At 41.4% G+C, this 27,691-nt stretch overlaps 1 protein-coding gene across 1 annotated transcript in view; it reads left to right on the forward strand.

Annotated features, from left to right (window-relative positions):
• Positions 1-22,539, forward strand: part of VCAN (versican) — a 99,839-nt gene extending 77,300 nt beyond the window's left edge. Inside the window, exons 9-13 of the mRNA XM_041426631.1 lie at positions 5,620-5,778; positions 7,187-7,269; positions 20,189-20,333; positions 20,818-21,000; positions 21,840-22,539. Coding sequence (XP_041282565.1) covers positions 5,620-5,778; positions 7,187-7,269; positions 20,189-20,333; positions 20,818-21,000; positions 21,840-21,970 — 701 coding nt within the window. The 3' untranslated portion in view covers positions 21,971-22,539. The remainder of the gene's footprint in view (positions 1-5,619; positions 5,779-7,186; positions 7,270-20,188; positions 20,334-20,817; positions 21,001-21,839) is intronic.
• The last annotated feature ends 5,152 nt before the right edge of the window (positions 22,540-27,691 follow it).

The raw sequence follows: 27,691 nt of genomic DNA on the forward strand, positions 1-27,691 counted from the left end.
CACGCCACGGAGCTCTGGCAGGTGCTGAAGTTAAAGGAACCTTCTGGGTGATCTAATCCAGGCTGAGGCAAATCAGTCCTGAGACTCAGGGAGCTGGAACTGGCTCCCTGACAGCCCATCCTCTTGCCAGGTGGAAAGAGTTCAGCAATCTGAGCCCGGGAACATCTTCCTGAAGTGAGCTGAATTTGTCAGATGTTAGAAATAGTGCAGCTGAAAGTTCCCTCAAAAGTTTGCCTTTAAACTAGATTGTTAGCTCAGTGAAGACAGCATCATTTCTGGTGCAGGTGAGATTAAAAGGGACAATATCCTCTTTTGCCCACTACCTGTATCTTTTCAAAGGAAAGATGCATGTTCTTCTTGTCACTTATTGATATTTGAACATTGCCCCTTAAAATTCATAAATATCCCCCAAACACCTTCCCAAAGAGTGGCAGGAGATTACAGTAAATCTTAGTGTGAGTTTTATTCTGGAAAGCCATCAGTCTTTCCATTGTCATCCCTCTGTGAAAAGCCCCTATGACAACTCTCAGGAAATGGTAAATACTTGCAATTTGAACCTCAATTTTAAGGGTGAATTCTCTTTATGAGAACTGGATGAACACCTCTGTGGATTTTCCTCTTCCTTCCTTGGCTGCCTAGAGTTTCCTTTCCTTTTTTCTCCTTTTTCTGCTCTAGCTGGTGTCTACCTGCTCTCAAGGAATGTTTTAAGCCTAAGGTTTGGCTTGCCTGCAGCTGGACATGAGTGCAAAAATGGCACATGTGTGTTTGTAACAGAATGCGCCTCCTTGGGATAATTCAACCAGCTGCTCTCTTCCAGGTTCTCAAAACAAAACAACTGTGGGTTTTAACCACCCTATCAGGAATCATGTGTTCTTATAACCCAAGTTCATTGTTTCAATGTCTGTGATTACTCCAGTCTCATTTAATTCACTTTGTTCCCAGGGCTTGGTTGGTTGGGGTTGAAGTAGTTGAGAAGGGCTCAGGGAAAAGGTACTTTCTGAAAACAGATGGTCTCTTACTGATGTCTGTCAGCTGAAAACAGATTGTTTTGGATATTTACAAGACAAATGGGTTTCTCCTCGAGATGTGTGGGCTAAGTGGCCTCCAGCATTTTCTCATTAGCTGAAGGCAGAGAGTCACTGATAAAATTCGCAGCTGAGTAAGACTCATTATGTTCTGGTACCTGTGTCAGTCTTTATTACCTATAAGCCTCTTCTGGAATTTCTTTAAAGACAATGGACCTATTGACAGCAGCAATTGAAAAAACAGTCCCTATTTATGTATCAAACCCACCGAGAACTCTTTTTTTTTAATGCAGTGTTAAGGGATGTGGTTACACATTTTCAGTTGCAGTTACAGAGAACAGAAGCTGTGAGAATAACTCCTTGCACACACCACTGAAAACCCCTGTAAATTTTCATAAACCCAAGATGAGTCTTAAAACACCACAAAAATGGTGAGCAGTGTTTCAATCCTTCCATCACATGCTGGAGTAAGGTTAAGAAGTCTGTGGCTGGGTACACAATGAATGTGAAGTATTGGATTTAATAAGTGCTTGCACCTACTCTGCTCACCGTGGTTGGGTCAGAAAATTTACCTGCAATTTGTGTCTACTGGTTCAGTAGACGCTAATTTAGTGGTTCAGTAAAGGCACTGAAAACTTAACCCATATTTTTTACCCCTTTCAGCTTTCATCATTGAGTAAGGGTTGCACACTGAAGACAAAACTCTGCAGAGATGAAATTGTCCCCACAGTTTTACTTGCCTGGTTCACATTTTGCATCCTCTACCGTCTTGAATCTTCCTTTCCCTATACATTTTTTTCCCTCTTCTTGTCAACCTCTCCTCCAAAAAAAACCAAACCAACCCCCAAAAATGCCAACAGCAACAAACACCAAAACCAAAACCCCTCAAAACAAACAAACAAACAAAAAAAAAAAAAAAAGAAAAAAAAACAGAATCCCCAACCACTCCCCCACCCCCAACCAAAAAAATCCTCTTTTCCAGCATCTAAAAACATCATTTTATAGCCATCAGTTCTGGTTTGTTCTATTTTGGGGTTTTGGGGTTTTTTTTAAGATTTGGGATATATACAGGTGCAGAAAGTTACTTAACTTTTTGTCAGTGTTTGACACCTTTTACCTTAAGAAGAGAAACTGTGATTTTTTTTTGTAAGAGGAGAAATTGTGTTATAATTCATGCTCAGGCCATTATATCTAACTTAGTAAACACAGTCCTCTCAGTTTTGTATTTTCAAGCCCCTTTGCCTCCCCACTGTGCCTCCTCTCAAATCCTTCACTTCTTCCCTAGCAGAGGCCAGGGAAGTTTTGATGAGAATAGCCTGGAAATCCTCTCTGGCCACGTTTTTCTCAGCTCCTTGTTATTATCTGACTTGTTTCCTGTGGGACAAAGGAGTCCCTGAGCAAGATAAATAATAAAATCTTAAGTGCCTTTACAAAGGACATAGGTCTGTTAGTCAGCTTTGTGTGGTCAAACAAATGTTCTAGAAAGCCCAAGGCAGACTAAACTTCAAAAATTACCTAGATGCCAGAGATTAAAGCTGTGTCTGCAGCCTGCACCTCACACAGAATTACAAAGAGGGAAAAGATAAAAAAAATAACAATTTGGTTATGTAGATTACATTCCTTTTTTCATAGCTGGGATGACTCAAGGCACAAGCAGTTTTCTACAGTTCAGTTTCCTGGAAATAGAAGGGACATAATCAGTGTATGCCTGATTATGTCTTTGCATTTGGTACATTTATGTCAGTACTGATGACTTTTGGGAAACTTTTTTGATATCAGACTCCTAAGACAATGACTACATTATTAGTGTCAGAGAAATTCTGATAAGCTTCTGACACGGCTTTGCCACATTTTGTTTGCACTTTGAAATCCATTTATGTACATGTAAAATCTAGTTTGTGTCATGGGAGATTTAAACCCTTTTTTTTTTGAAAAATAGACAATTTGGTGTGTCAGGATAGAAATGGCCTCTCCCTGCTGTGAATTAATAACCTGTGCTGTGAAAAACTGTTTTTTAGGTGGTGGTAGCAGCTCAAACCTAAGTTAATCCCTTAGTTAAGGTATTTGCAGCCATCATCCCTTGGCATGTACTGCAATATTTGGCTATTTCTGTACCCAGGCAAAAAGAGCCCCTTTGGCCAAAGTGTGTTATGTGCTACTGACTGCATTGACTAACTGAGAATAAGAAATCCAGTTTCCAGCCCAGAACATCTCCATATCTCTGGAAAGGTTGGAACAGTTGGCTCCAGACAGTTTTGCTCAGGGGCCTGGTCAAATTTGATGGGAAGTGGCCGATTCCCGGTAGGTGGGTGGGGTGGGGAGGCCAGGCCTTGTGTTTCTGTTCCTCAGCATCCTGAGGCCCCTCAGGGTGAGCCATCCCCATGCTGAGACAGCTGTGGCTGAAACACGCTGTAATCTCGTGCTGAAATGTCCTTTATGATGCCATTGCATCTGTCATGGCTCAAAACTCCCTGCCTTTCCCCTGTTGTTCCTCCCACTCCTCCCTAAAACTCCCTTTTATCACTGGCAGGCCCATCCCATCCTCAAGCACAGTTCAGATGTCACACATTCAGACATCACACTTGTTTTGCCCATCTTATTAATGCTGATTTTTTTTCCCGTGATTCATCCCTGCAGAAGCAAACTTGGAACTGAAACTCTTGGGGATTTTTTGCCATCTCTACTGTTTACAGCTCCCTACACTTGACAGGAAAATTAATGTCAAATCCATGGGTTGTTCCTGTTCCAAGCTTGTGCTTATTTCTCTTTGAGCTGAAAGGATATAGTGGCTGGTGTGAATCCTCTCTGTGATGTGTTCTTATCAGCACCATGCCTCATGCGAGCACAGACAACGTGCAATTTCATTACTTTGTATTTCAGCTTTGCAAACCTCCTAACAAACTGATGGCTGAGGTTGCCTTCATCAAGGAAGATGGGTTTTGGGGGAGGATTTGGAGGCGTGAGCTCAGAAAGATAATATTGCAGCTTTGCTTCTGCAGACTAAACAATTACAATAATTTCTCTTCATATAATTTTCAGTTATCGGTTTCTTCCAAACTTAAGTTAGTAAATTGACTTGAAGAACCATTTGTCCTTGCAAGCAAAAATTCCCATTCCCATGTACAGGCTCAGAAAACTGATGAAATGAAGGTTCTCTGCAGTCCAACATCCAAGCATTTTCTCCATCCAGGGTTACATATGAAGATATCCTCCTGAAATTGCCCAGAGTCAGCTTAATTCAATCAGTGGAAACCCACAAAGTTTCCAATTGCAATTATATGCCTTAGATAAGCAATAATCTTGCAGTTTGTGCTGAAAGTGGGTAAATAGAACTGCCTGAAAGTGAGGTTTCAATGATGTTGTACTGAGCCTGGGTAAGCAGAACTACCTGAAAATGAAGTTCAGATGATGAATGTTTGATTTTGCATGCCTTGACAGATGGATTTTTCTTGAAGCTTTGTCCCACAGAAAATCTATTGGTGTAGATGAGATGTGCCTCATTTTGGTGCATTGACCAAACACACCTGGTTTTGGTTGATTGACCAAACGTGCCTGGTTTTGGTGCATTGATCAAATGTGTCTCGTTTTGTTCCATTGACCAAATGTGCCTGGTATTGGTTCATTGACCAAACGTACCTCATATTGGTCCATTGATCAAATATGCCTGGTTTTGGTGCATTGTACAAATGTTCCTGGTTTTGGTTGATTGATCAAATGTGCCTGGTTTTGGTACATTGAAGAACGTGCCTGGTTTTGGTGCATTGACCAAATGTGCCTGGTTTTGATGCACTGAACAAATGTGCTTGGTTTTGGCGCATTGACCAAATGTGCCTCATTTTTGTCCATTGATCAAATGTGTCTCATTTTGGTCCATTGACCAAACGTGCCTGGTTTTGGTCCGTTAACCAAATGTTCCTGGTTTTGATGCACTGACCAAATGTGCCTGGTATTGGTCCATTGACATTTTGGTCCATTGACTCATTTTGGTCCATTGACCAAACGTGCCTGGTTTTGGTGCATTGATCAAATGTGTCTCATTTTGTTCCATTGACCAAATGTGCCTGGTACTGACCAAACGTACCTCATATTGGTCTATTGATTAAATATGCCTGGTTTTGGTGCATTGAACAAATGTTCCTGGTTTTGGTTGATTGATCAAACGTGCCTGGTTTTGGGGCATTGAAGAAATGTGCCTGGTTTTGGTGCATTGAACAAATGTTCCTGGTTTTGGTTGATTGATCAAACGTGCCTGGTTTTGGTGCATTGATCAAATGTGTCTCATTTTGTTCCATTGACCAAATGTGCCTGGTACTGACCAAACGTACCTCATATTGGTCTATTGATTAAATATGCCTGGTTTTGGTGCATTGACCAAAGTGCCTGATTTTGGTGCATTGATAAATATGCCTGATTTTGTTGCATTGACCAAATGTGCCCAGTATTGGTGCGTTGACCAAACACGCCTGGTTTTGGTTGATTGATCAAACGTGCCGGCTTTTGGCGCATCGGCCAAATGTGCCTGGTTTTGTTCCATTGACCAAACGTGCCTGGTTTTGGTGTGCTGACAGGGATGTGCTTTGTCTGTCTGCTGCAGACACGGAGACCTGTGACTACGGCTGGCACAAGTTCCAGGGCCAGTGCTACAAGTACTTCGCGCACCGGCGCACGTGGGACACGGCGGAGCGGGAGTGCCGGCTGCAGGGAGCACACCTGACCAGCATCCTCTCCCACGAGGAGCAGATCTTCGTCAACCGTGCGTACCCACGGGCTTCCTCTGCCTCACACCTCGGGGGCCACCACACCAGGGACATCTGGAGTGTCCAAAGGAGGGGCGTGGAGATGGGGAAGGGTTTAGACAGGAGCTGAGGTCACTTGGGCAGTTCAGATGGAGGAGACTGAGGCCAGACCTCAGTGTGGTCTCCAACATCCTTTGAGGGGCATCTCTGATCTCTGCTTCCTGTGGCAGGGTCAGAACCTCAGGGAATGGCCTGAAGATGTGTCAGGGAAGGTTTAGGTTGGACTTTAAGGAAAGGTTCTTATCCCCGAGGATGCTGGGCACTGCCGGGGTTCTCCAGGGAATGGGCATGGCCCTGAGGCTCTAGATTTCTGAATAAAACTAAAGGTTTTTCCTTTAATTTTGCCTGTGTGGTGTTGGAAAAATGTCTGATGATTGGTGGATTCAGTTTTGCAAAAGAGCTGTTTAAAAAATGTAAAACATACAGCACTTTGTTCAAGTGCACTTGAGGCAAAGCCTTTGCTCCAGGAAGCAAAGAAAAAGCTTTTGCTGCCAGAACTTCAGGAGCATTTAGAAAATTCTCCCAAGGATGCCCAGGGTGGGATTTTTGGGGTGTCTGTGCAGGGACAGGGGCTGGACTGATGACCCCTGTGGGTGCCATCCAGCTCAGCCTATTCTGTCACTCTAAACAAAAAGGTTCACTCTAAATGCTGAGGGTTCAGAGCTGGTGAGATCTCCTCCTCACCACTCAGCTTTTGTATCTCCAACTTAAAACATACTTTAAAATGTTACATAAAGGCATACTTCTGTGTTCTAAATGTTTACTTCTGCAGTTAATGCAAGTTCTCTATCACTATTAAATTATTATTTGTTAAATAGAAAACACTTTTTGGGGGGAGGGGTGAGAACAAGAACTTTTGATTTGACATTGAAACTTTTTGAGACATTTTGTTTTTTGGAGACTCAAGGTATTTTGTGCATATGACATCAAGACAAAGCCACCATAGTAAGGCATAAAAAAAAATAGCTACTGTGTTGTATTGTAAAATTTAGACAACAATGGTCATCACAGCCTAACCAAAACTTGAAAAATGTGGATTAGAATATGTGATTTTAATTTTTTTCTCTTCTTTTCTTCCTGTCATATGTTCTCAGATATGAAATTAATTCTCTTTGCCTTGGTAGACATCACTGGGAGTGAAGAGACAGGATCACTTAAAACTCTTAGATGAGAATCTGTATTTTTATACACATCCCAAATTAAAACCAAAAAGCTGAAAAAGAGCCTCTAAACCAGTCTTTAGCACAAAGAGCAGAATAATCTTAAGAACAGGATGTCTGATTCATTCAGCATAAAATGATTTTCTTTGGTGAAACCTCTTCCATTTATGGGAAAGTTAATGAAAATACCCTTCTGGTTCCCTAGGTATTGGCCATGACTACCAGTGGATTGGCCTCAATGACAAGATGTTTGAGCGTGACTTCCGCTGGACTGATGGCAGCCCACTGGTAAGATGCCTTCAAGCTGAAATCACTCACTTCTTTTTGTGGTGGCTTATCAAATTCCCACTAGCAATGAGGGAAGCTGCATTAAAAAAAAAAAAGAAGCAACAAAAAAACCCCAGAAAACCAGCCAAAAAATCCCCCTGTCGCTAAATATGGACCCAAGAAAACAGACAGTAAATTCATTTTGGGATACCTAATATTTTGTGGTTTAGCTTTAAGGTCTTGTTCTCAGTTCCTGTTATTGTATGTGTGGGAACTCTCTAAGGTTTCAAATAGAAAAACTCAAAAATCTGAGACTGTGGTAGTGTAAGGGTCTCTGCTGGAGCTGGTTTGTGATCTTCTTGCCTTGCGCAAGGCCATGTGTGGCAATTTCCTCACTCACCAGGATGCATTTTTGGGTGATGATCTGGCATTCAAGCTCTTGCCTTTGCTGGGTCTCTGGGGTGCACAGAGGAGCCTCACAAGTATTTCTGGAGCCTGCTCTGTGGGGCAGCTCTGCAGCAGCCATCCTTAGCTGCTTCAGGAGGCCTGTAACCCATAATTCAGCCATAAAGTTTTAAGATGCTGTTGATACCTCCTGACTTAAAACAAAAAGGAAAATCAGGAGAAGGAGAGGGAAAAAATCTTCACCCACCATCAATGAACCTAAATCAAAGAGCTGATGGACATAGGAAATTATCAAATTCTTCCCCATTCAAAATAATCTCTTCTGTAGGAGGAAGAGGTGATTTATTTCCTGTTGAGCACCCAGTGAAGAACATTACATTAATGAAAAGACCAAACTGGTTATTATTTTCCCTTCCAGTAGTGAAGTTTTAAATCAGAGAGCATCTGGACACACCTGCTGTTGCTGCAGACCATGTGGCTGCAGCTGGTGTGGAAAGACACCTGGGGCAAGACAGGCTTCACTTATTGCCACTTCATATAACTAACCAGAGCCTAAAAGTGCTCTGAAATGGCTTAAAAATGAGACATTTCTTGGGGAGATGGGTGGCTGTGGCAGCAAAGAGGGGTGGGAAATGGTGGTGAGGCTTTCTGTTGCCCCACTGGTGGCTCAGGGTGGTACCAAGGCACCCCTTGGTGATTCCAGACACCAGGTGTAAAATAAGGTAAACATATATAAGATAATACATAATGCTTATACATTCCAAAACCAGAGTTGTTGTGACACTGATTAATCACCCTGGTCTAGTGGAAGGTGTCCCTGCCCATGGTCCCTTCCAATCCAAACCCTTCTATGATCCTATAAATTTGAGGAAATTAAAATTGGAGCTGAGATCCTATTTTTAAATTCAGGCTACTGACCGAATGGACATTATATTTTTACTGTAATTTTAAATTTTTAGAAATTAAGATATTCTAGGAACAGAGTGGTACCATATGTCCAACAGATTTCTGCTCTGATTGATCTTTTTTTCCACCTTATTTTTCTTTCATTTTTAACAACTTCCCTCTGTCTCTTCCTTCGGAAACAATTTAGGTGTCTCTTGAAATCATTTATGTTCATTGCTTCAATAGATTTTCCTCATAACTTATTCCATATGGTTTCTGGATCCCATGGTTCTGAGCAGCTGCCTCATCACTTGTTCCTTTTTCTCTGGCTTTTAACTTATTTCTCATACTTTCTAACCACCCTTGTTGTTACAGTGATTTATTACTTCTCTAGTAATTAATAAGAATGACAACATAATTAAATATATGCATCCAATCTATTTCCCTGATGTTGTCCTAAAAGTGCAGTGAGTTTAAATACTATGAAGGTAGAAAATTTGCCTCTTTCATGGGTGTGCATGTGAGCAAGATTCATGCTGGCTTTAAATGCAGGAGCAAAATTTGTGATCATAACAATCAACATTATTACACCAACACTCAGGTTCTAAATTGAATTTCTGAGTTTAGAGGTGACTCTTGCCTATAGCCAAAATTTAAATAGCCTTGACGTGTTTTATGTTTCAGGGTGCACGTGTATCCAGCTGTTTCTAAATTTGCTTCCCAGCTCTATTCACTCTCCAAAAAAATATTGTCTATCCACAATTCTATTCAACACTTCTGGCATGGGGAAAAATTTGTCAAGTGTGCTGGGGATCCCCCTGATATCAGTTTTCTTGGACATACTATCAGAAGAGTGATTGTACAGCTAAAGTGGTGCACATTCATCTTTATCTTGATACTTCTTTGAGTTTTCTCCAATAACAGCTTGGTCCAATCCAAAAAATCAGGCTTGCATGACTTTATGAGGTTTTATGGATTAAAAATAAGCTCCTAACAGTTCTAATGCTTCATGCACTTAAAAGAAAAAGAAAATTAACAACAACAACAACAACAAGACATGTTGTGGGTGACAAATTTCTCTTTCACACAAATTTTTCTTCTGAACCCAAAGAAACCTGTAGAATTGGGAACTGGGAATGCTTGAAACACAGGCTCCACTACAGCAGACACAGAAAAATGGTTATATTACTTTGGTACTCATTTCCCAACACAAGGAAACCAGCAGAAATATGCAGCACACTGACAGCAACTCTTTTGCCAGATATTTTATTGGCAATTTTGGGAAAAGGGATAAAATACCATTTTTCCCCCCTTTCTTTGCACCTAAAATGTTTTCCAACCAATGGGTTCAATGGAAGGAAATCATTAATTTTTTGACATTTTCAACCCCTGTCAAGTTGTGTTTTTACAGATTTTTTTAACTGAGGCCAAGAGCCAGCCACCATTACCCATGATATTTGGGCAAAGCATGTAAATGAGAATATAGAATTAAGGTTCTTACTGGGAAACCTACATTGAACTTAAACTAGCCTTGACAGACTCTCAGCCCTTCTGAAAAAGACTGTTTAGTTACCTAATTGTGGACTTAGTCAGCCACTTTTGATACCTTGGAATTCTTCCTTTTTCACCCCTACAGAAAATACCCTCTGTTACCAATTCATCAAAACCAGCAGCACCAGTCAGAAAAAAAAAACAAAAAAACAAAACCAAACCCCCTGTATTCCTGGGCACATTTTTTGTGCTTCAAGTGGAATTTGTGTTGAACTTGGAAAAATAGTGCCAGTAAGCAAGTTTTCAAAAGATGAAAAGTGATCTTGTAAATTCATGCTCTGGCTGTCAGAGTTCCTGGAGGAAAATGTTGGTGTCTTGAAAAGTGAATACAATCAAATTCAGTGAGAAAGCAATAAATAGTATTTAAATCTTCTCAGCCCATGTGACTTTTGTCCATATTTGCATTGAATCTGTCTGTTTTCCATAAAAAACCCCCAATATTGAGGACAAGAAAAACTATCCTAATAAAATAGAAACAGGCCCACTCCTAAATCAGAGTATTGGAGGTTCTGCTCCTGAATAGAGACCTTGAGGAAGCTGTTTGATCTTCCTCACTGAAATGTCTGATGCATCATTATCTGTGAGATTTCAGAGGGATTTGGCAAGTTTATTCCTTAACTGTAAAGTGGTTTTAATTCAAAACTAGTTAGCAGTTTCCTGCCTTTCAGGCAAAATGGCACAATCTTGTGCAGATAAAGCCTCACCATCTGCTGGTGAAACACACATTTTCAGCTTGTTGTACCCACAGCAACCCAAACACAGACTGGGCTTGAGAGAAGTAGAATTACTTGAATCAAGTGGGTCTGCCTGTTTTCCATAAAAAAACCCAATATTGAGGACATGAAAAACTATCCTAATAAATAGAAACAGGCCCATTCCTAAATCAGAGTATTGGAGGTTCTGCTCCTGAATAGAGATCTTGAGGAAGCTGTTTGATCTTCCTCACTGAAATGTCTGATGCATCATTATCTGTGAGATTTCAGAGGGATTTGGCAAGTTTATTCCTTAACTGTAAAGTGGTTTTAATTCAAAACTAGTTAGCAGTTTCCTGCCTTTCAGGCAAAATGGCACAATCTTGTGCAGATAAAGCCTCACCATCTGCTGGTGAAACACACATTTTCAGCTTGTTGTACCCACAGCAACCCAAACACAGACTGGGCTTGAGAGAAGCAGAATTACTTGAGTCAAGTGGTTGTGTCCCACCTCTCTTGCCCTAAAGTTTAATTGTCAGTTCAGGTGGCACTTTGCATAAAGAAAATGGTTTTCAGGTAACTGGTCTATCATTACAGGATATTTTTTTTTTTTTTTGGCCAAAGGATTTGTATTTCCTTTTTTTTTTTTTTCTAAATTTTCTTTAAAAAACAAGTTGGGATCTTCTTTTTTAAGGCCAGGAGTTATCTTCAAAGTGCTCCTTGGCTAAGCTTGGGCACATTGTCCAATAGGCAGAATAAAATAGGCTTTAATTACAGTCAGTTGTGGAATGCAATGGCTGCTGTCATGTATCTGCTTTTTTCTGATTTGCTGTGCTGTATCTGGGTGGCAGGGAGCAATCTTTTCTCATCTACATCATGTCCCTGCTCACTTTTTTTTTTTTTTTTTTTTTATTCCTCTTACTTATTTTTGTTTTTGTTTTTGAAAGAAATAACTTTTCAGTGGTTCTCTTGTTGCGAGAGGTGGAATTCATGTTCTGGAGCTGGTGAGCCACACAACAAAACAAGTTTTTGGGCAAAACAACAACATCTTTTTTTTTATATGAAGGGCAAGGAGCTGTTGGCAGCTGTGTTAGTGCAGCACAAAAAGTGGGTGATCTTTCAGGAAACCCAGATCCTCACAGTGGGGCAAGGTCAGTGAGAGCTGGGGCCACTGACTCTGGGCTGGGAGCATCACCTGGGCTTGTGTGGACCAGCAGGAAGCTGCAAACTTTGGCAAATCTGGAAATTTGTCCCAAAAGTGAAGGTGGTGAGAGCAGCCTCTGAGGTGTGTTCAGAGAACTTGCAGCACCCCAGCTCTTTTAGGGCTTTGTTAATCATCACTTCCTGAAAAACCAAGCCAATTTCTTCTCAAGACATTTCAGGTGTGATTACATTGATAGATTCAAGAGGCAGGAGAGAAAAATATAGTGGTTTTTAGAGCATGCTTTGCTAGCTCTGCTTTTCTTCTGTTCAGGGGAGTTGTAGGGCTGTTCTGGTGGCTTTGGTGTGGGAGAACATTATTTTCCCTCTGATATGCATTCTACAGTGCAATGAAAATGGCTATACGTAGTCTTTATTTGCATTTAGAAAATTACAGAATCTAAATTGTTCTTGCCCTTTACTGTAGACTTTTCTCCTAGCATTTCTGCAACAGTGAACAACACTTTTAAGTATGTATCAAGGACAATCTTCAAGCAATGAAAACAAACACATTTGGGAAAAAAAACACAGTGTTGCAGGAGAAGGAAGCAAGGCCTAAACACGCACACAACTGTGTGAGCAGAGGAATTTGCCTACTTGGATCTTTTTGTACTTTAAATGTGATGCAATACAAACTACAGAACAACAAAACTTACATTGTCAGCTGGGGCATTTAATAATTGATCAAAGGGAGAGGGGACACAACGGGAAGCTTGGAAAATACACCAGCAAAATCGAATTTAAATAATTCACTTAGCTCTGTGAACGGTAACTTTTACAGCTGTAAAGCACACCCGTCCAAACAGAAAAAAAAAAAAAAAAAATAGAAATTAAAAAAATCTGGTGTTGCTTTTGGCAGCTCCCCCTTTGTGTTTGCTAAGGACCCTTGTGAGCAGGCAGAGCAGACAAGGAGCCCTTTGGAGCTGTTCATGCTATGGATTAAGCACATACAGCAACTTGGGGCTGTGCCCAGGGCCCCCCGCCCCACCAGGGGGGTTTTTCACATCCCCTGGAAAACGCTGCTGATAATTAGTGCTTTGTAGGGCGGTGAGCTCACTGCCATTACATAAGATTAGTGCTGTAATAAGGAGCTGGCCAGCGTCTGTGGCCAGATTGTCTGTCGCTGGGAGAATGCTGCCAGCCAGGAAAGGGTTGGGGAATATTGCCACTTTTAAAGCTGCACAGAGACCCTGCCTTGGTTTTTCCTGCCCTTCAGCACAGGGGTGTTTATGCTCTGTGTTCTGCAAAGCTGGTTCCTCAGGTTGTCAGTGTTAGGTAGCTACATTAAAATAAAAATTAAGAAAAAAAAATTAAGAAAAAGAAGGAAAACAACCTTGAAACTTAATTCTGGCAAAAAACAAAGCCCTCTCTTTTCCTTCCTTTATTGGTCGGTGAATCAGAAGGTTTTAACTTGAGCAAATCTGTAACTGCACCCCTCTCAGAAAGAGTAACTTCATTGAACACACACACACACACACACACACACAAAACCCAAAACCTTCAAAAAGCATGGAGTATTGTAGTGAGGGAGCCTGCCTCTGAGGGTTAAGTAAAGCAAACAAACTAAAAAAGTGCTGTAGTCAGCTGCAAACAAAAAGCTCATTGTGCCCATGTCCCACAGGATCCTTGGAGAAGGAGATTTTAAACCTACCAAATGTTTTTGTTCTGTGCTGCAGTCAGTCATTACGGCCTCCTTTTAAGATGCTCATTTGACCCATGTTTAAATGGAGGAGAACTATATAATGTCATTAATGACAGGTATATTTTTGGTTCAGGATGTCATAACGAGGGCCTCTTGGACAAAGTGGGGTTTTGTCTTGTTTTTACCAGGGGGGTCAGCAGTTACTTCAGAGACTTGTTACTGCTGGGCTGAAATTACTCATTACTCTGGGCTAAAATTCTTGGACAGCTTCAAACCTGCAGTAATTATGGACAAAGAGCAGGATTTTCCTTTTTTTTTTTTTTTTTTTTTTTTTTCATCTCCTGGTAGCTGTGCACAAGAAGATTAAATCACACCCCACACGATTTGCATTGTGCTGCTAATATATATTCATGTCAGTGTGACTCCAAAACAAACATGAATTACACCAAAGCAGCACTTACCATCCTGCTTTCTTTGCCACTCATTTTTAAAGTGATTTCTCAGCTGCTAAAGTGACATCTGAGAGCCCATCACACACAGCATACCCTAAAAATTGAACTTACAGTGTGTGATGAAAGCTATTATTCTGAAAACAACACATGATAAAGAGCAGGTAAAAGTCCACGGCTTTATTTTGCTTTGAAAGAGTTAACGAAAGTTACAATTCTGAGGAAGTATAATTTTGGAGCAGCTCTGGGCTTTGGAGCAGGCAGACAGCGTCACCTAGTGGGGTTTCACTGCCCCCTCACCGCGTTCTGCTTCTCATGGAAAAATCGTCATTCCATGGTATTGCTTTAAAAACATCCCAGAGCTACCCATCTGCTCCACCATACAAACATTTCTTCCCAAAACTATAGGACTGACGGCGCTTTTATGTTTCAATTTCCTCAGGTAGCCTTTTTTCCCACTGGTTGAATTTCAATTCATTAGATTTCTTTCCCAAATTATTTCTTTTTGCAGAGCTCTTCCTGCTTATTCAGCCTGCAATTGCTTCTTGTGGATAGATGCACACGAGTGTATGTTTTCCAGAGTCCCTTTCTTTTTTTGCAAGCTGCTGCAGGGGACTAAAAAAGTTTTTCAATGCATTCCATCTCTCTGTTACCAAAAAACCCAACCCCTGCAAGTGAAATCTTTTGCAGAAGTATTTAGCAAAGCTCCTCCTGGGAGTTTGTCTTGCTCACAGTGTGACTCAGTCATGGGGAGTGTTGGGTTCCTGCCTGCTCCAAACCCTGCCAGTTTCCCAAATCCTGTGCAAATAAAACTCAGATTAGGAGCTAAAGGGAAGCCATTCAACCAGAACCTAAAAAAATACCAGAATCACGACATGTGATTTTTGTGCTTACTTGTAGATAGGTTTAAATATAGGAGCTATCTTCAAATTGATTTGAGTTTCTCCCAGCAAAGACTTATGCACACACTTGGTCCCTCCTTCAGGCAATTATTTTAGCATCTGTCTGAATCTGCATGTGATCTTCCCTGTGATCATCCCCCTTAAGTCATGACCCATGCCTTTAAATCAAGTTTTGTGCTTAAACTCTCACTGCATGGAGTTTTTAATCTCAAGAACGTTTTTGGTGAGTTCTGTCAGTCTGCTTCCTTTCTTAAAATTAAACAGAAAAATCCTTTGCAGGACTGCAGGGAATTTTCCTGGAACAGAGCCTGCAGTGTAAGATAGCTTATTGTCTTTCCCATGTAAAAATGTATTTAAATACTAGGTCACCTTAATGGAATTATCTCATATATTGCCAGATCTTCACAGAAATCTGGTTGATTTTTTTTCCTATGGAAAAGAAACGCAATCCTGTTTAAACTTCCCAAGTGTCTCCTGTAACAGCATCAGTGCTGTTAACGCAGTCACAAATGAGGGTTTCCTGGGCTGATGCATGTGCTCATTGTAACCTCGTGCTGATCTTGTTGAAGTTCAGCCACCGAGTAATTCCCGAGACTCACTGAAAGTGAGATGTAATTTTTACTTAAGCTGTCCAATTATAACAACCCCCACAGTGAGGGACTCATTCAGGGCCTTTCCTGATAAAGATTTCTAAGGCTTTGTCTGCTATTGTGTTGTGGAAAAAAAAAGAAAAAGAAAAAAAAAAAAAAAGAATTGTACTCCTGTTCTTATCAGAGCTACGGCAGGAGAAGAAAATGGTGACAGTAAGGTTTGCAGTGGTGATAAATACTAGGCAGGAAATGTTGCTTCACTTTCAGATGAAATGCCACAGAAAGTATCCAATCAGCCAGTCTCTACCTCTTCCATTGTTGATTTTTCTCTAATTTGCCTCATTACTCTTGTATTAAGGAGGAATCAGATAAGGAAGTAGCCAGAATGAAAGAAAATAAAATTCACAACAGCAAGGTCCAAAAAGTGCCAAGACAGATTTGTAAAGACAGCTTAGTTAAACATGCTGAAAACATGTTTCCTTTCCCCAGAAGGAAAAGCCTTAACCTGTAAATCTAAATAGATGTATTTCAAGAAAATTATTTCCTAGATTCAGTCCTATACAGAAGATATTGGCCTTTACACAATACCGAGGTCAAGCAGTAAAGTTTTTTCGGGACCAGTGCTTTTTCATTGTGCTTCGTTAAACACAACACTTGTTGGCCATTTTGGAATGCAAAATCCAAGTGATTGATCTCAGACACTCGATGAGCCTTTTGGAGATAAAAGAAGGGCTGAAATTTCCAAAGGAGTGTCTCAAAGCTAAGATACCCCGGGATCCACCTGGGCAGTGCAAGCACCTGAAAGAGCTGAGTGGATTACCCATTAGTAAGGAAATGAGCCCGTCAAGAAAGGCTGCTTATCTGAGATTCTAAATAGCAAATCTCCCCCGAGGTGGGACCTTGTCCATGATGGGAAGATTATGGAAGCCCCTTCTGTTTAATTAGCAGCCATCTGAATGAGAATAGATAGTGACTGGCTAATAAAGCTGTCTGCTTTACAGCTCTTGCTGCAGTCCTGGCTTTTTTAGCTCATTTCATGTGACAAGCCATCCTGCCACCCAACAGGACTGTGAGTTTATGCAGTGCCATATTAGGAAATCCTCCCCAAAAATGTGGAACTTAATAAAATGTCCTCATGGGCTTTTGAAGCCATCATATCCAAACTCTTCCTGCGAGGCAAGAGAATAGATTTTTTTTTTCTCCCCTGTTTTATGGGCTGTGAATGGCCAGCCAAGTGCATTATCTAGTGCCACGTAGGAAGCCTGAGGAGCTGAATCCAAACTCAGCTCCAGCTCTATGTCATGGATCATCCACATTCTGCAGGAAAATTTGCAAGGCCTTTTAGCAGAGAAAGCCAGAACAAATAAATCCAGTGTGACAGAGAAGGCTTTGATTTCAACAATAAAACCAAAAAAAGTACAAGTAAGATCAACTAATTATTACAATACAATTAAAAGCACAAAGAGTATAAACTCCACTTCTCATCCTGAAATGATGGTCAGGCAGACTCCCCAAGGACCAAAGGAAGGTACAGGGACCAAACCCCTGTCCCTGGGACTAGGTTCTAGCAACACAGAAATTTCAGGTTTTTGAGGAAAAGTCCCAAGCACCCTGCCATCGAGGATATTGAGAGCTTTTCAGAGTGGGTGGTGCAGTGGTGTCTGCCTGAGCCTGAGGTCTCTGCTTGATCAAGGATGGGTTGTGGTAAAAAACACAGAGAATAAAAAATTTCAGCCAATTTTGGTGTCAGTTGGACAGGACTTGGAACAAACTGTTCTGATGGAAGGTGTCCCTGCCCATGGCAGGGGGTGGCACTGGATAATTTTAAAGGTTCCTTTCAACCCAAACCATGCTGAGATTCTGTGATTGCTCTGGACCTCCCTCTCCACAGCCACCTCAGCTGGAGAAGTGTGGCCAGCCAAACCTCCTCTGAGGTACATTTTGTGCCTTGAACATAATTAAGATTATATGTCCAGAAATGTACATTCTGGAAGCACTTTGCATTTTAATACAGAGAAAAAAATTCATGTCTGTTGCAGTAATGTTGCTTAAAAAACAGAGTAGTGATGGTTTTTAGGTCACTCTGTGCAATTACCCAGTGTCAATATTTCTGATAAGGATTAAACACCCCACAGCAACTTTTCTTCCATGTATTCACCAAGTATTTGATGCTATTTAGGTTTTGTCTTATGAATGATACAGCCAAAAGCATTACCAAAGGTCTTTTCCCATTAATTTTTTGCTGATATGTGTTTATTGGAGATGGTGCAATCACCCAGATCTACACCAGTGGAAACCAGATTCATGTCTATGCTCATACAAAGATCTATTCCATAAGAGAAATGCAAAATATTAGCTTATTTGTTGAGTAGCCTATTCCACTCAAACTGTGAGAATCTCCTTGTATCACTGTGCCATTATCAGTGTCTAAATAAGGAACTGGAAAACTACAGAGGGGCTGGGTGGGGACCTAAGAAAGCAATTCAGCAGTCTGGAACTTCCTCTGCTAAGCAATTCTGGCACCAGACCCAGGCAAAATCAGAGCTCCTCAGCCAAAATAAATCTGTGCAATGACGATATCAGATGTGAGGTAACAGCAAGTCATGCTGGAGGATATCAGACATTCTTGAACAAACCGCAGGGCCTAGATGTAATACTTTGCCACTACACTGCGGCCCTGCCAGCTAAGCAAACACGAATTTTGGAGTCATTTTGGCAAGGCAAGACCATATGGAGCCTGTGTGCTGAGGGTGGGAGCTGGCAGGCTGCTGAGCACCTCCAGCTCACACGCCCCCAATAGCCACTAAATATCCTTCATTCCCACACTCTCATCCCTATGGAAGCAGGCAGCTCTGCAGTATTATTTCCACAAGAAACAGCTGCAAGGCTTGCTAAAATCTTTCCTTGGCTCTCAGGAGATTATTGATTAAACTTTCTGCCACTAGCCTTACAGTTTTCTTTAATTTTTGTATCTATGCACATGTTGAAAGCAATTGGATCCTAAACTTGAGTAAATTAGTTGGTGTGCACTGTAATTTAGGACTGTTAAACACTGAGAAGTTGAGATGGAGTTAATTTAGTTCCAGCTGAAAAGAGGGATGTTTTATTAGAGGTAATAAATTCAGTGCAGAACAAATTTTTTCAGAGTGTGCTGGTTAGATTGCCTGGTTAATTAAAACCTATGATGGGTAAGATGACACGTGGTAGGAAAAGGTTAAGTATTTAACTAATTTTCCTTTCATAGTTTGATTCATTGTAAGGTAAATACTACTTGTGTGGGGTATGTTAACTTTATTTCTGAAACGTGTTCACCCAGGCAGTGAATAGGGGTTATTTCAGAAAGTTAAGAAAATAGAAAGCTAAACTTTTATGACATTTGTACGGGCCAGCTGTAGTCAGAAAGATGTAAGCACTGAGGACAATACAAGCACTGCAGAAACTGTGTCATTTTGCCCATACAAGGGGCTTAGCTGCCTGGTTAATGTCTGGCATTTATGTGAATTCCAGTTCTTACAGATATCTATTTTTATCCTTCCTTAAATTCTTCCTGGAGTGACACAACAGAAATCCCAGCGAAAATCGAAAATAGTTAGGAGTAGTTTCCAAATATTCTCTCACTTTTCTTGCCATAACATTATGCAAATTTAGATTCCTGTGCTTTGTTTGTGAACAAAGTGAGGGATTATCCCACCTCTGCTGGCTGCCAGGAGAGAAGGCTGTGTGTCCCCTGACAAAAACTGCTGCACAAGTTTCAATCAGTCTGACAAAATTGTTGCTACTTTTCCTGCTGGTTGATTGTAAAAACAGACCGAATCCTCACGAATTCTCACCCAAAAATGGCACTGTGCTGGTATTTCACAGCCATTTGAAGGTTATTTTGTGAGCTTTTGTTGGTTTGTTGTTTTGCACATACCCAACCCATATTTCTACTTCTAAACGTACTGCATTTTGAAGAAGCACTTTCTGCTGTTATTCATATATTTTCATAGATGTCTGAGGCTGGTTTTTCAACAGAAGGCAGAATTTGAATCAGCATTTCTAAACTTGAGAAGCTGCAGTCTGGGCTCAGACTGCCACCTAGCATTTTTAGTTGAAACACCAATCTCCAGTGGTTTTGTGGGCCACATTCTGACTCTTTCACTCATGTTGCACCTAATTCTGCATGTCATCCCTATGGAATGACTTCATTAACTGAACGAAATCAACCAATGTCATAAATAATCCAAGTCTGGGAAGTTAGTCTGTAATTTCTCACTTGGTAGATGGGCTCTAATGAGGGTCATGGGATATTTACTCTATTTTCTTGCATCATACTTCATGACATTTATGTAGAAAAGAGTATTTTTGACACACTTAGGACCCAGTTTTGCTTGTGTCTCTTTGTTTTGTTCACCTGACGTCAGTTTACATTAAATGAGAAGTTAGACCAGAATATTTTTTCCCCTTGAGATAATCTTTAAGATAGTGGGAAGATATTATAACTCTACCCTTGTTTAGCCCACTCTCAGCAGCCTGAATCAAACAGTTGAGATTGCTTTTCGCCACAGGTGATATCATGTGCTCTCTTGTTAATGTAAATATTGTCCAGCACTGGGAATGATGGTTTTTCCTCTCTTTTCTGCAGCAATATGAGAACTGGAGACCAAACCAGCCAGACAGCTTCTTTTCTGCTGGAGAAGACTGTGTTGTTATAATCTGGCATGAGAACGGGCAGTGGAATGATGTCCCGTGCAATTACCACCTCACTTACACCTGCAAGAAAGGAACAGGTACAAACCTGGCAGTGACAAAAGCATAATTTGCTAAATTGCCATTCAGTACTTTTTACCATGTTCTGTGGACCTTGATGGATCCATCAGTTTTCAGTCCTTTTGAACATGTCATTGAGGATGACATGAAGAGTCCTGAAATAAGGACTTTTTCCTTAAATGCTTGTAGTAACTTCACTGGTTTTCAGGTTTTTTTGGTTTGAGTATACCAACTGTTTGGCTTGAATTTACATTAAAATTTAAACCAAAAAGACAGTACTGACCACAACATCTGCCATTTTCCAATTTACAAAACTATTAGTTTTGGTTTACAATACTAGGGATCTACAGGGCAGACTGATGCCCCTGTCCTTGTCTGGATGCTCCTTTGGGAGTCCAGCTGAGCTCCCTTGTCACCTCCCCTTAGCCAGGGCTCAGACGCTGCTCCCAGCTCAAACTGGGCTCACAAACTAAAATTTTGGGTGATGCTCTCTCTTCCTTCCAGTGGCTTGTGGCCAGCCTCCTGTTGTGGAAAATGCAAAGACCTTTGGGAAGATGAAGCCTCGTTATGAGATCAACTCCCTCATCAGATACCACTGCAAGGATGGCTTCATCCAGCGCCACATCCCGACCATCCGCTGCCAGGGGAACGGACGATGGGATATGCCCAAAATTACTTGCATGAATCGTGAGTTCTCTGGAAGAAAACCACTGGCAAATCAGAAACAGCAGGCTGGTTTAAGATTAATAAGCAATGAATGTGTATTTTAAGAGAGGAGCAAGTCTGGTAGGACAGATTGTGGTGAAAAAACACCAAGCATCCAAAACTAATGGAAATTTTCCTCTTCTGTGTCTACTGATGCCTTGGAGTGGCTGCCTAGAACAGAGATTTGACAAGATTAAGAGAATAAAGTGGGTATTTATTAAAGGCCTTCAATAGGCAATTTTGGGCAGTCAGAAGCCTCCCAGAGGCCACACCCAAGATGGACAATGGTCATGAGTTTTTCAGGCAATTTTAAGTTTGGTCCATTTACATTTCAGGGGTTAATCCTCCAATTCCAGCTTCAGGTAATGAAGTAATTTCCCCCCAGTTTGCTCCCCCCAGTTCACTTTTGTTTATACTTTTGGGGCCTGAGGCTGTCCTCAGGCCTAGAGGAGCTGTGTTGTCTGTGCAAAATGTGAAGACAGTAACTAAGACTCTATATGCAGTTTAGAATTATACCCTAGAGCAGTGCAGGATTTTAAAAACACAAAGGCTGAAATCTTAAGGCATCATTCCAGAAGGCATTAGGATTATTTTAATGTCAGAAAAATCCTGGAATCAACAGGTTCCTAATAATGCTAATGACTCTTTCTGCAGCTGTGTATGCCTGTAACACTGCCACAGCTCCACTTAATCATTTGTTTACCCTCTAATTAACCAAGAATAAACACAACTGTGTTGTGAAGTGTAGCCAGCCCATTCACAGCTTAATTGTAAACTAATTTCCCTTTTTTTTTTTTTTCCCTTCTCCCTTCTCTCTGCAGCCTCCACATACCAAAGGACTTACTCTAAGAAATACTACTACAAACACTCCTCATCAGGCAAGGGGACGTCGTTAAACTCCTCCAAGCACTACCACCGCTGGATCAGGACGTGGCAGGACTCGAGGCGCTGAGAGCTAAATGGTGAATTGGGGATTTCCACCATTTCAGCCAAAGTCATAACTTTCTGTGCCTTTTTCTATCACTTATAGGAGTATTATCGAATCGTTTTGAAACTACGGACTGCAGTATTCACGGCGCGTTTTGCAAAAAAAAAAAAGGAAAAAAATAGAAATTACGGTGTTTATCAGAAAATTTAAGAAATAAATAAAAAAGAGGAGAAGTGCTTATGGGGATAAAAGGAAACCATTTCCAGCCTATAAAGATTATTAGTTTTCTATATGCCATCGGTGTGGACCATTTTATGATATGTACCAGCCTTCTGCAATATTTAAACAGCTCAATTTTAGCACCAATGAAAATGTAAATAAGATGATTTTAATGTTGTTTGACTGTGTGTTGTTTTTAAAATCCTGTATATAAAATGAAAAGTCACACTAATTTCAGGCATATTTATGGTTAGAACGGCCTCAGAGGTCTTCAGTCATTTATGACGTTGTTTCTGTGTTGTTTACCTAGGCTGGAAATGGTTGAAATAAAGACTTCACTGACTGAAATTTGCAATTATCAGGTGAAGATAAACACACAAGTGACATGACTCTTTTTTTTTTTTTTTTTTTTTTTCATGGGAGCTGTGCCAATTCCCACCCAAGGTACAGTTTGTGTCCCAGGAGATGAAAAGTTTAGACAGAGCACATAAAAGTGGCACGAAGCATGAACTAGGGACTGCAATATGGAACGTTTTTTCTGCTCTCCATTCCAGCTTCAGCACACGTGAGAAAGGACTGTGTGGAGGAGTTGTGTATGACATGGAGAGCCTGTAAAATTCCAAGTGCTAATACATTAACTTTATCAACCAGGGCCACTTTTTTTTTTTGTTTTGTTTTGGTTTGGTTTTTTTGTTTGTTTGTTTTTTCGAGAAGAGAAAAAAAAGGAAACAAGGAAAAAAATTACTTTCATGATATTAACCACAAGGTCTATATTACAGGTCTCTGCATTCTAAAATGGAGGTAGACCTGGTGTTTGGGGGATTTTTTTTTTGTAGAAAACAAACAAAAATCAAAAAAGTAAATAATTTTGTATATATAACCATTTTTTAATCTTTTTATAAAGTAATGAATGTTTGTGTATGAATGCTGCAGCTGTGAAGCGTACATAAATAAATGAAGTAAGCCATACTGATTTAATTTATTGGATGTTATTTTACCCATTCAAAGAAGATTCAAAGAGCTCACCAGTGCAGTATTAGCCCCTGAGCTCCACTTTTGGAACCATCTTTCAGTTCAGCTTGCTCTTTTTCCCCGGAGAACAAAAATTCCTGCTAAACAGGATAATTTGTTGGCGGCTAGATGGGTGAGAGCTGTGCGTGACCCACAGAAGAATCAGGATCTTGGCTTTCTCTAAAGAAGTGTGTGCACAGATTGGTTCTAGGTTGTAGTTTGGTGCAGTGTGTACGTAGGAGTTTTCTGTTATGATTTCTTGCCCTGGTCAGTGCCACCACTGGCCTGGATGTGTACAGTGAGTGTAGGAGGTGACGTTTGAAACGGCCTCTCCACGGAAAGGACTGTTGTTCCTGCAAAGTGCCTTGCACACCTTTGGGCACAGGACACAAAAAAAAAAAAAAAAAAAGGGGAAAAAAAAAAAAAAAAGTTTAAAAAAAAATTTACGAAAAAAGGGAAAAAAACAAATAACAGTTGAAAAACCCTCGTGAAGATAAAGTAAGTTCCTTAGGATGTACCTTTTAAAGTGACATGAAAAACACACACAGGTTTACGCCTCTGTGTTCACGTGGGGTTGTGATGGGGACAGAAAAACTGAGAGGGAAAGGAGAAGAATTGAAACCCAGCCACCAGGGCAGAGCTGCCCGTGGAGTGACCTTGCCACAGCTGAAACCAGAGTTCAGACAACTTCCCCTGGCCCTGAGGAATGGCAGAGGCTGCTCCCCACCCTTGTGGCAGGACCTCCTTGTGTTGGCTGGTCTATTCCCCACCCCTCACCCCCAAACAATGCACATAATACTTTTCTCTATTTATATTATTATCTTGTATAGTGTATAATGTGAATGTCTGGGGGGTTTTTTTTTGTGAATGAAAGTCTAAAATCTTTGTAACTTTTATATCTGCTTCTGTTTCACCAAAGAAACAAGGTTTTGCTATACTGTGACTTGTCTTGTTATTGCATGTCTTCCTGTTTAAATCTATGCAATGTGATTTTTTTCATATGAATACAACTAGACTGTCAGGTACTTCACAATTACCACGGGCTTGGTCAAGTGCCCACTGGAGTCAAAGAGTCAGCTGGCTGAACTTTAGTAGGTGCTGGATTTGACTTTATATGAGCAGCTTTAGGGGATATTTTAAGATATACATTGTATGTTTTGAAGTCGATTATTGCTTGTAAAAGTCAAGGTTCTGTTCATAAATATACACTAATCTACACATCACTTCCTTGTACCAGAAACACACAGAACAGAAAATATATTTTAACACTTTGCAAACTTTCTCACCATATGTATAAAAAAACCCTGCATAGATTTGTTGTTTTCTTGTCTACTTGTTGGATTTAACAATGTTGTAAGACATTCAGATAACATTGTGATTGTAGTTTTAATTAGGTTAGATTCAGTGCTTATATTGATTTTTTTTTCACCTCCTTCTATTACGCATAATAAAATAGGTCTGACATTCCTTATTAAAAAAAAAAAAAAAACAAAAAAAACCAAAAAAAACAATTAAAAAAACCTGTCACCCATGCTTGTTTATTTAGATAGGGAATGACAAAGTTATTCAGCTCTGGAGAATTTTTATAATACTGATGCAAACCCCAAAATGTTTTTGTACCAACACCCTGCAAAATGCACGCGCCTGTGTCACAGGGGTGGCTGTGCTGTGAGGCCAAGGTGCTACCATGGCAAATGCCATCATTCCTTCACCTGGAGCATCCCTGAACTCCAGCCTGGGGAACAATGCTGGGGTTGGAGTGGAGGGATAGAAGACAAAACCAGAGAAGTCACAAGAGTATGGAGTGCCAGGACAAAAGGAGATGGCTTCAAACTGAGAGAGGGCAGGGCTGGCTGGGATCTTGGGAATGGGGAATTGTTCCCTGGCAGGGTGGGCAGGCCCTGGCACAGGGTGCCCAGAGCAGCTGGGGCTGCCCCTGGATCCCTGGCAGAGCCCAAGGCCAGGCTGGACACTGGGGCTGGAGCAGCCTGGGACAGTGGGAGGTGTCCCTGCCATGCCTGGGCTGGCACTGGGTGGGATTTAAACCCCTTTTCAACCCAAACTATTCTATGGTTCCATGATATGAATGCAGGTTTTGCATTTTTCGTGCCCATGACAGTCTCTGCAGAGTACCCAGTGCTGCTCTGAACATCCTCCTGTCCCTTCAGATACCAACAGCGTTTGAATTCCTGGGGTGCACCCCACAGGGCAGAGATCAGCCAGGACAACTCCTTTGGGAGACCTCAAACAGCAGGAGAAGGTGCTGGTTGGGCCACACATTCCAGTTTTGCAGCTACACTCCAAGAGATGCACAGCTTCATGGAATTAGATGGAGACATCCCCGTGATGGCAGAACTTTGGTTTGGTGGGATCTCCTGCCTGAGACATCCCAACTCATCAGAGCTGGGGATGGAGGAGCCCTGCAGGAGGAAACACAAGTCCTGGAATTGCAGCAGTGGGGCCAGCAGGATGCAGACAGGCTGGCAGGGGGCTGCCAGTGGAAAGGATTTGCTGCCAAGAGGACTTTGGCATCAGGAATTTCTTTGCCAGGGCAGTGGTTGGAGGAACATTGAGGATCACCACATAGGTGTGGTTAAGGTCAAAGTGATACCTTTTCTAAGAAAAAATTCTTCATTTCTGTAGGTGACATCTCTGCCCTGAGCACAAGCAGAGACCATTCCCAGTCCATGGGAGTTGAAACAGCTGGTGCAAAAAGAAAAATCCATTATTTTCCAGAGAAAGCACATAATTTGTGTTATTGATTTTAAGCAGTGATATGTGCAGGACTCCATGAGCACATTGTTCTTCCTGAGGAATGATGAAAAACATACAAACAATGCTTGGAGGAGGCATGGACCAGAGCTTGAAGGCCACACAAAGCTGTTAGCATGGCAGAGAAAAGAAAGGACAGAAATATCACCCAGAAAAAGGTGTATCATTTCAGCCCTCCAGCAGCAGACCTGGAAGGAAGCTTAAGGCCTTGTACAGTGCAATTTGATGGCAAATTTTGTTTTCCACAGCAAATAAATATTTCCAGGTGGGGAAGCCATCAGCTGTTGGTGCAGTAGAGGCTCAGTCACTGTGTAAATGCTGACAGAACAGAGAGGCAGAACCTTGAGTCCCACAAGTGCAGAATTTATTGCTGGGGCAGGAACGGATTGGTGACAGCACCAAAATGCCTCCAGATTCCCAGATTCCAAAAGGAGGGACAAATGAAATGAAGCTGAAAATTGGCCCTGCAGCCATTTCTTCAGCCAGTTTCTGTGGTGGTTGGAGGAGAAAGTAAAGGAAGACAACCACTGTTGGTGGTCCTGCATGGATGCAGCAGTGTAAGGAGCAGGGCCACTGGGATTAGGTCTGGAAGTTGCATCATGCAGTGGTGAGCAGCCCCTTGGCAGTAAAACTACTCTTTGAGACAGGAGGGCAATCAGTTTAGGGAAGGGAATAAATGGTGTGGTTGTCTCTGGTAGCAGGAGAATGGCAGGAATTTGGGTCCTGTGTTTCTTACAGTCTTCGAGGTGATAATTGCACGTAATGTTCCTACTTGGTAGGGAAAAAGAGCAAAGCAGAGGTTTGGCACAGGTCACACAAAAAGATCTGTGGCAGACCTGGGTGTTCACTAAAGGCCCTCTTCTTCCACAGGTTTGAAAAAAAATAAAGAGAGGAAAAAGAAAAAAATGGCTTTTCTTAGCAGGTGATGAAAGATTTAATTGCAAAAGGCAGCAGGATCCCAGTTTACTCTTTTCAGAGTTAGAACAAACGTTGGGCTCACCCAGTTGCCATGACTTTGTCAAAATAAATATTCTTAATAAGCTTGGGGAAGCAGGAAGAAGCACCAGATATTGCTGATGGTGCTGTTTGCTTGCTGGATGAGGAATCCCTTAGGTTCCCCCTGAAGGGAACTTCTTCCTCCTCTGCTTAAACCAGGGCAGCTTCCACATGTACTGAAATCCTTAGCAAAGATCCAAAATCCAGGAACTGAGATCTTGGTTTACCAAGGACCAAAAATTCCAAAATAGATGGATTTTTTAGTACACAGCAGGGTAACATCCCCTGTGCCTCCCAAAGGTGCATTTCCACAGGAACATGTGCTCTGCTAATAAAATGTGGATTTTGGTGAATTTCAAAACATGCTGCAGCTAGACTGATATTTGCAGCTTGAAAACAGCTTGGCAAAAGGCTGAAATGCCAGATCTTCCCCTTTGCTTTTAGGGGAAATTAAGATATTTTCCTCTCATCAACCTGAACAGGTTCTGCTGGTGTTCTCATCCTTTCAGTTTATAAAGAGAACCCATCTCCCTCATCCCTGTGAAAGGATCTGGAGCAAAGTTCTGCCCCCTTGCACTCTGCCATCACCCACATGGATGAGGATTTAAGGGAAAAGATTTGGAATACTCATTTTCTCCCCCACATCCTTCCCATGCCCTCAGCCTGGCTCACTCCCTGTGGAAAACCTTTCCAGGCTGACAGAGGCAGAGTAAGAGTGGTGAAAATCATCAGAAAATAATGTTGTTG

Source organism: Onychostruthus taczanowskii, unplaced genomic scaffold (genome assembly GCF_017590055.1).
Source record: "Onychostruthus taczanowskii isolate IOZ18803 unplaced genomic scaffold, ASM1759005v1 scaffold92, whole genome shotgun sequence".
NCBI lineage: Eukaryota > Metazoa > Chordata > Aves > Passeriformes > Passeridae > Onychostruthus > Onychostruthus taczanowskii.